The sequence below is a fragment of the Python bivittatus genome, unplaced genomic scaffold (assembly GCF_059951505.1).
Source record: "Python bivittatus isolate LINGU-HERP-01145 unplaced genomic scaffold, Pbiv_v1 ctg000070_np1212, whole genome shotgun sequence".
Classification (NCBI taxonomy): domain Eukaryota; kingdom Metazoa; phylum Chordata; class Lepidosauria; order Squamata; family Pythonidae; genus Python; species Python bivittatus.
The window spans coordinates 32107246-32116233 of record NW_028277034.1 but is presented as its reverse complement, the minus strand read 5'-3'; the positions used below and the strand labels follow the sequence as shown (position 1 = coordinate 32116233).

At 37.9% G+C, this 8988-nt stretch overlaps 1 protein-coding gene across 4 annotated transcripts in view; it reads left to right on the top strand.

Moving 5' to 3' along the window:
- The first annotated feature begins 239 nt into the window (after positions 1–239).
- The window catches only part of BLTP1 (bridge-like lipid transfer protein family member 1), a 140800-nt gene continuing 132051 nt past the window's right edge, over positions 240–8988 (top strand). For all 4 annotated transcript variants that reach the window (XM_088132888.1, XM_088132886.1, XM_088132885.1 and 1 more), the window contains exons 1-4: positions 240–335; positions 5127–5199; positions 7081–7165; positions 8543–8669. In XM_088132888.1, the coding sequence (XP_087989014.1) occupies positions 8573–8669 (97 nt within the window). In that variant the 5' untranslated portion in view covers positions 240–335; positions 5127–5199; positions 7081–7165; positions 8543–8572. The remainder of the gene's footprint in view (positions 336–5126; positions 5200–7080; positions 7166–8542; positions 8670–8988) is intronic.

Below are 8988 nucleotides of genomic sequence, written 5' to 3'. Positions count from 1 at the left end.
AAGGAAAGACTCAGTTTACTCGGAAGCTCGGCGGTGTGTGAAACTCTGCTCGTTTTTCTACGTTCGTCACATCAAAATTTCAAGGAGGCGTCGCTTCAAGGCTCACGTATTATGCTATTGGCTAGCGACCGTTTTCTTTGCCCGCCTCCTGCTTCCGACTGTGGCCTGTTACCATTGGCCGGTGAGTCGGGGGCGCCCCTCGGATTGGCAGGATGACTTTGAGGGCAGGGTCGGGTGGAGTTCGCCGGTGTTTGCAGTCAGCGGCGCAGGTCGAGGAGGCGCCGGGTTCCGGGTTCGTAGTAAAGAAGTGCAGAGGGGTTGGACCGGGCCATGGGGTAAGCGGGGGGAGCTGTGGGGCGGGGGCGTTTTGCGGGGGCTTCTCGGAGGGGCAGGTGGGGCGGCAGAGCGCCTCCTAGGAGAGCAGGCTTTGGCTCCGGGCCTTTCTCGCTGGGAGCGCGGGTGAGGATGCCTGGTCTCCATTTGCCCGAGCGGAGGGGGCGTTGCGGCCGGGAGTCCGGCCACGACTCTCGCCATCCTCGCCGCGAATTAATGGCGCTTCAGGAGGCGAGGTGGAAGAGGCCGACAGCGGCTAAGCGCCCGGGCATGATGCGCTTGCTCGGCTGCCTTTTACCTTTCAAGATCGTGAATCGCTCCCTGACACTCCCACCGGAGCGCCGAGCGCTGCTTGTACGCGGCGCGGTTGTGTCAAACTGAGCAGCAGTATCATTTCACGAAGTCGCTCATGCCCGCCCAGCCTAGCCCATGTCCTCCTCCTCTGGAGTAGTCCGATGGGCAGTCCTCCTCCCACTGCGCTTGGAAGATAACCTGTGCTTCAGAAAGCGCTGGTTGTGAAGGGAGAAGGTTCGGTGGGGCTTATTTCGAGGAGGGAAGTTTCGATCTGCTCCGTTGAGCGTATTCTGGTTGCCTCGTTAAACTCTGTGGCCGGTGGTTTCTTGCCCTAAATGAATAAGGCAGGCTGGAATTACGCTTTAAAGTTCCGTTATTGACCTCAGTGCCCTTTGGCTGTTTTTGGACTGCAGCTCCCCTTTTGGCTGGGGTTGATGGAAATTGTAGTCCAAAACATTGAGGCTTCTTTCAGTGCTCTCAAAGCAGCGGATAAAATACACCCCGTGCAGTGGAGGATTTCAAATGATTTTTAAGAAATAATTGATCTGAATTGTGATTGATAAAATACACCCCATGCAGTGGAGTATTTCAAATGATTTTTAAGAAATAATTAATCTGAATTGCGATCTTAGCTATGCACCATGGGTATATTAGAAATATATGTACGGAATGGGTGTATATAATGTTTTCTTCTCAAAATCAAAGTTTTGCTTTCAGTGAAACAGAAGTTAGTGGAGAAATGAAAGTTCGACGTCTGAGAATTTTTGGATTCCTAGTATCTGTACAACAGAGCCAGTTTGAAGTAATGCTTAAGGCATCATGGTTAAGGCATCAGGCTAGAAACCGGGAGACCATGAGTTCTAGTGCCGCTTAGGCATTAAGCCAGCTGGGTGACCTTGGGCCATTTCCTCTCTCTCAGCCCTGGGAAGGAGGCAATGGCAAACCACTTCTGACATCTTGCCAAGAAAACTACAGGGACTTGTCCAGGCAATTGCCAGGAGTCAATGCTGACTCGAAGGCACACACGGAAACAGTATCTATACGCATAAGATAATATTTAACCCAATCAAAGTTGCTTTCAGATTCAGGTAGTAATTCTATTTCTCATTTGGTTTCAGTTGGATGATTGCGTTTAATTGCCTTTCTTTATATTTTCTTATATATTTGTTTTGAGTTATGTTTCTGTCCAGAAAGGTCCTTAAGATGGTCTGCACTGGAAAATTTAATTTACAAATTTTACAGCAACAGAAAAAAACAGTATTGAAAGCAGAAGAAAAGGAATCTTAAAAACAGGAGGCAAAGGTGTTACACCTAAACATCATTTGAAACCTAATTGGCACGCCAAAAAAAGTTTAAACACTAGGCCTAAAATGAAACAACATAACTGTATAGTAATATATTTCAAACAAGTTATTTTCTTCTTAGGTGACACAGATTACATTAATATTTTAATCTAATTCTACTTTCTTCATGGTCAGATCAAACCAGCCTTATTGTGGACATAGACCAGCGTACAAGATTTTCTAGCAAATCAATACCTATACTATAAGTAAAAAAATGAATTCTGACAAATAATGGAAGATTTTGTTACATATAATGATAAGAGCAAAAACAAAAGTTTTTCTGGTTTACAAATGAATTTATACTTGACTATATACATATATGAGTATGCACATAAAACATGCTCCATGATTTTCTCTCAGAGTGATAGAGCATAGGACAGTAATATCTGGGATTCTTGTATGCCTTTCAATTATACCATGGGCTTCATCAGATAAATTCATTTGTGATCTTGCAACTGCTCATATATTAGCAGGAATTAATTAGTATTTCCATTCTAAAATGTATAAAATAGTTGGGTGTATGGTAGCAAGGTTTCCTTAATATATTTATTGGAAAATTCTTTGTAATAAGTAATAATTGTATTTGTACAAAAATATTTGTAATAAGTGTGTTTAAGATTGTAACACTATATGTTTAGAGCTGATATACCATGGACACTTGGTTTACTTTGGAATAAGCTTCGTTTAACTCACTGGGGTTGTTTTGAACAGAATTGGCTCTTCTGTCCTTTTTGAGATAGAATGCATATTGCTTGAAAAGCATTGTACTGGGTCATAATGAAACATACTCACTTCATCAGAACTGGCTTCTTTTTACTTGAAAGAAAATTAGGCTTCAGTGGATCTGAAGTGGCATCTGAGTTGTTGATGAAGAACAAGGCATATTCCGCTTCAGATTTTTTTAATGTAGAAAAGAGCATTGACTATTCAAGGATTATATTATGAAATATATGTATATAATTTTGGCATAATACATTTTAGGGGTGAACAGTCAAGGACTAGATTTTAGACTTTTGGAAATAGCATGATCTGGTATAGGTTACTTTTTTTTTTTAAATCTGCGCTCAGTCGTTACCGACTCTGCAGTGACTGCTTTGGACAAGTCCTTTGCAGTTTTCAAGGCAATTGTTTCGGAAGTGGTTTGCCAGTGCCTCCTTCCTAGAGCAGAGCCCAGCTGGCGAGCGCAGGAGGTGGGGTTTCCGTTGCTTTGCACCCTTTTTGGGCGCGCACGGTTTTTCACGCTTACCGACAACTGCTCCTGACTCCTTTTTGCAAGGCGCCGCCAGCATTTTTCCTCCCACCGGAGTGAGAGTACCCATTTATCTACTCATGTGAGTTTTCAAACTGTTGGGTTGACAGGAACTGGGGAGGAAACAGGAGCTCACCCTGTTAACGCGAAGGCTGGACTCGAACCGCTGAAGTGTCGACCATTTCTGGCCGGCACCTTTCAGCGTCATCAAGCCGCTGTGCCACCACGTCCCCTTAGGTTACTCTGGAAATCATTTAATCCAATTTGATGCTGAGATTGAGAGTGATATTGGGGAAAAACTGAGCTTTATAATCCTGATATAGCTTAATGAGATGAAATATCCAAGGAAATAAGTATGGGTTTTGGCATCTTCCCTTTTCTTTTTGAGGTATGGTTCTAAGTTCTGGTTTTTTAAAAAGAAAATTATTGTGCCTCCAAAAATATAGATGGTTCCTACACATTTAACTTTTTGGCAAAGCTTAGAAAGTTGGCTTTTTGGTAGAGCATTTGGGGCATGATACCTTTACTTTGCTGGATGATTTTTAACATTCATTTTTAACTTAAATTTTGATTTAATTTTAGTTTTTGTTGATGTTATTCTTAATGTTTCAATTTATTGTGAACATGTTATACTATATTAGGTGTCCAGAGCTTCTGAAAGTGGGTTGAGTATAAATTTCATAATTAAATAACCGATTGTGATTAAATTTGCAATGATAGTAAGCTGATGTGATGGAATGTGAGGGTGACCTTGGAAGATGGGGTGGGGGGAGAGATGCTGTCTAGGAAATGATCAGATAAAATAGAATGGAGTCTGCAACAGAATAACTGCCAGAAAAAGCAACTTAGGAAGGACCCACCCTAACTACTCAGGAGATATATAGGGAGAGTGGTAAATTTGTACGTTCAGACTTGCAAGATTCTGTTAATATCCCAATAGAGCTGTTGCTGACTAAAATCCAGTTCTCACCCCCTAAGTTTAAAGCTTTTTTTCACTTTGTGGCTGCCACAATGCCACTTTCTGCAGTGCTCTGAAGAAATAGATCAGAAATAGAACTTCACTGAAGTTCAACATTAGAACAGAACCCGAGCCATTCAGTCTATTGGGAGAACGAAAGTCTTGTCAGAACTTTCCCACTATGCCTTGGGATCCAAAATTCATCTGATGCACATGTATGATAGATTATCATGGGAAGTAACACTGTGGTATGTGGTTGCCATAGTGCACTTACTACAGGCACCATTGCAAATGAGTTGAAAAAAGTGAGAAAAACTGGATACTTAAGTTATTTAAGTAAAAATGAGTCACTCCATTTAATCAGTTGCATCTTCTATTGATTGATTGATTTATGAAATGTATGTGCTGCCTCAGTCTGACACAATTCTGGCTTACAGAGTATAACAATAAAAAAATAAATAAACTCAGTGCAACTCATTAAAGATTCATAGAAGAATGAATCTCATTAAAGATTCATAAAGAATCAAAGGCAGGCAGAGAGGTAGCTGATGCTTTTGTGTTGATTGAATAACTTTGGATAGTGAAAGTTCAGATAAATAAAGATCTCCACAGAGGATATTTTCACATTGATCAATATTTGGATAACTACAATTATAAATGAGATTCACTTTTTTCTTTTGATTTGCACTGGTGGAAAGGATGCAATTCTTTACCAATATTCTAGTTTTCTAAAAATCACCTTTAGACTAAGATAATGAATATAATCCCCAGAAAATTTGTAACCTATCCAGAGTCATTTTGAAGTCAGGCAGCAGTGAAATCCAATAAACAAATAAAAACACATTTTCCATAAAAATGGAATGTTTTAAAATGTCATGCATCTTGGCCTTTGATCATACATCTTTGCCAAGAAAACTAATTGTTTTCTCTTTCTGTTTCCCTTCCACAGCTAAATAGATTTTTTTCCCCAGTGGAGCTATGTTGATCCTGTACAATCTTGATGGAAAAAGGAAGTAAATGAAGTATGTATATGTCATGTACCCTGAGGACTCTTAAATACCACTGCCTTGTGTGAAAAATAGCTTTAATAAATGTAAACTTAAAAAATTAAACCATGAATTTATTAAATATAAAGAAGGCTGAAAATATCTTTATAAATATCATTTTTAATTTTAATGTATCTGGGCTGCTGTGGTAATATTCTATCATGTAAAAATATAAAGCAATTTAAAGCAGATGTAAAACTCTAAAATGAATTATACATTCCAGTGATTGTCAATGTGGACAATGAATGACTTGTTATTGAATTCTATCTACACTCCAGTTATGTCAGAATCTAATCTCTCAGACTCTTTTCAACTAGGGAATCTTAATTTTATGATTCTCACTTTGTATAGTGTACAACATAATTCTTTCCATTACAACTGTAATAACTTGTCTAAAATAATTTTGTTTTTGGTCTGTGACATAGTGCAAGGAAGCTTGTATAAGTGTGTAATTAATAGATTTCTTAACATTAAAAAGTATCCTATTATATTAGAATCAGGTATTCATTTAGTCTAGCATCCTGTTTTCAATAACAGTGCTTGCAGGAGCCTCACAATCTCTGGCTCTCCCTTGCCACCAGTAACCTGTATTATAAAATCCTAGATTGAAGGAACCGTAGAATATCCTTCTTGAATATCCTGCTTAAATTAATTTGAGCTGTAATATCTCATGACAGATGTATTTCCCATGAATTTGTCTTATTTTCTTTAAAATGCCACCTGAACTACTGCTGATCAGCATATCTAAAGCTGACTTAGATTTTTCATACATCAGAATATTTTATTTTAAATAAGAGAAATATTCTAATATATTATTAGAAATTAATAAAATATTAATACTTCCAACTGAATAATCTGAAACACATTGATAGTCTGTACTTGTCTCAGGGACTACACTAAATCAATGGATTGGGATTATTTAAAGTTGCTATAAAAGAAAGTTACAACACTAGTGTTTACTATAGTTAGTTTGCTGTTTCATTCAAAGTGGATAAAGATTTTGGACCAAACCAAGCTCTTAAATTGTAGTTGGAAGTTGATTTAAGAACCTGGCTTACCTGAAGCTGGTAATTATACTTTGCCTTTTTGCATAAAATGGAAAGCATGGTTAAGTTGGGGACTAAGCTGTAGTGACATTCTTCTACTTGTAGGGAGCACACTTTGTCCACAGAACTTAGAAGTTCTTTGTATCCAAGGTGATTTTTCAGCTTCTCTTCAGGTCTTTGCCTTTACAAAGTTTAACATCCTTGAAAATGTTAAAACTAAGTTTATTAGGGCTATGCTTGCAGTTTCAAGATCCTTTCCATTTACAGGTGAGCTTAATTTCCATGAATACCTGTAATAGTATGTGGGAAAGACCTTGGGAGATGGAGGGAAGAGATGGTGCCTAGAGAACGGTCTTTCTCTTATCTAAGATACAGCATAGTCTGCAGCTATATAGTGGGTGGAGCAAGAGGCTCAGAAGGGACCCTCCCTAAATTCTCAGGCTGTAAAGGTGAAGACCGAGAATTGTACTTTCAGACTTGCAAGATTCGGTTAATGTAGCTTTACAATAAAGCAGAATTAGTTTATCTGGTTGTGTTTCCTGTCTGGTCTACCTGGTAAGGCTGACATCACCAGAGCTTGGTGCTATGTCTTTAACCTGTGACTAAAGTTAATTTTCTTTCTAATGGGTTTGGCCCTACTGGTTCTTAGAGACTACTTTAATCAATCTGGCTAAAAAGCTATTAGCAAGTTCCATTCTTTAGGATTCTCTTTGGAGGATATCTGCCCATTAGGCTTTGAAAATACAAGAAATATTCTTAAATAGTATATCTGCTTCACAGTGTATTTGCTCCTTTTCTGCTGTCTCCACAGGGAATCCCGGAATAATTTTATCCTAAGCTGAAGAGAACATTTGTTGCTTCTTTTGTCCAACCAGGATCCAGATATATCCTTCCAGGTTGCAAAGTTTTGTGCTTATATACGTTCCATTCATCTTTCATTGTGATTGAAGAACTGTTTTAATTTTTAATTTTATCTTTTTATGCTCTATCTGTCTCTTTTTTTTTACATTTGACTTCTGGTCTTATGGCTGTAATAAAGTTTGATTGCTATTTGTCAAAAATCACTTTTTTTTTTTTAACAAGATGTGGCTGAATAGAAATAGCTTATGGAGAGCTCCTCACCTTTTGCTGGTACATATTAACATCAATTATGTTTGCTCTATAGTTTATTCTGGGAAATACATCTATCACACTATCCCTTAGCCTGCTTGCTTTCAGATAACTTTGTGCTCATTGCATAATCAGATAGTGCCATATATATCCTCTAAACTTGCCCAAAATGTTCATCGGCATAAAGGCCAGGATAGAGGAAACATCTCTGTACAAATCTTTGATGTGCACAGAGGAACATGACATAACATAAGAAAACTATATGGTTGTGCCCATGTAGTTATCAGTATTCAAACTGAAATCACAGACATCTTTAGGTGCATGGATAAACACCAGTAGGGTGAGGGACTACATTTATCCTCCTTCCTTGGGGGAGGGGATGGCTCTACTATGTGTGTGGCAACTGCCTAAATCATTTCTTGGTCACCTTTCCAGTTGTCAAACATTAGAATATGTATGCTATAGAGTAGTCCTAGTAAATCAGTTACAATGGACTGTCATTGACTAATACACTAGTCTATTAGAGTTTTCTTTTGCACTAGAAATTGCATAATCATACTTCACCTTGTTTGGAACAATAGTATTGTCTCCAGTTCACAAAAGCATGTGCCATAAAAAATTGTGTTAATGTTTCAGTTACTATTGGATTCTTTGCTGCAGCAAGCTTTGCAAATATGTGTACTTGAAACTTTTTCATTGTAGCTTTTATTTGAAGAACAGATGGTTTTTAGGAAGTTATTTTTGTTTGGATATATCACAGGCCAAGAGAATGTTTTGACCCCAGTCTTGATCAGGGCCCCTAGCAGCTGTTATTTTAAAAAGGAAAATAAACTTAAATGTTAAAGGTGATCACATATTTAATATAACATGTAGTTTGAGTTAGGCAAGATAATTATTTTCATCTCATTATTAACTCTTTATTTTAGTAAGTAATTCACCACTCCATTTCCTGCTGTGTGGTGTTTATTGCTCTGTCATGAAAGCTCTCCCTATTAACTCCTACTGAGTTAAATAGCACTTCTGCCATCCTACACATTCTACTTAAATGCCATTATGTGCAATTTGTGTGTTAATTTCAGAGTAGTTGATCTTCCTTATATGTATCAAACAAATAATCTCAACAGCACTTTTTAATGATACTCCATTTGTTTTCATCCTTTCAGTCATCTAGACCCTGCTGCAATATTCTAAGAATGGACAGAAATACTAATGTTAGTATTGTTCCCAGTATCACTCAGCTGGAAAATTTCCTTACTGAACATAACTCAAATGTGGTTTGGCTCCTTGTTGGTATGTAATATGTGGTTGTTAAATATTTTGTATGTTTTCCCAGATTGTATCTCATGTCTGTCTGTCTGTCTATCTATCTATATCTGACATGAAATGCTTGGCAGCAGCTGTAAGTTGCTTGCTTGTTATATAAAACGTTGATGTTATTGTGGGTGATTTTAAACAGAACTTAATTATTAATCTCAAAACTGGAGTTAGGTGGAATGTTAAATACAGTTTTATACAGCATCTTAATTTTCCATCTTTAACTTTGTTTTGTTCCATTTCTATATCAGCTTGCAATTTAAACAATAATACACATTTTGCTTCATATTTCCTC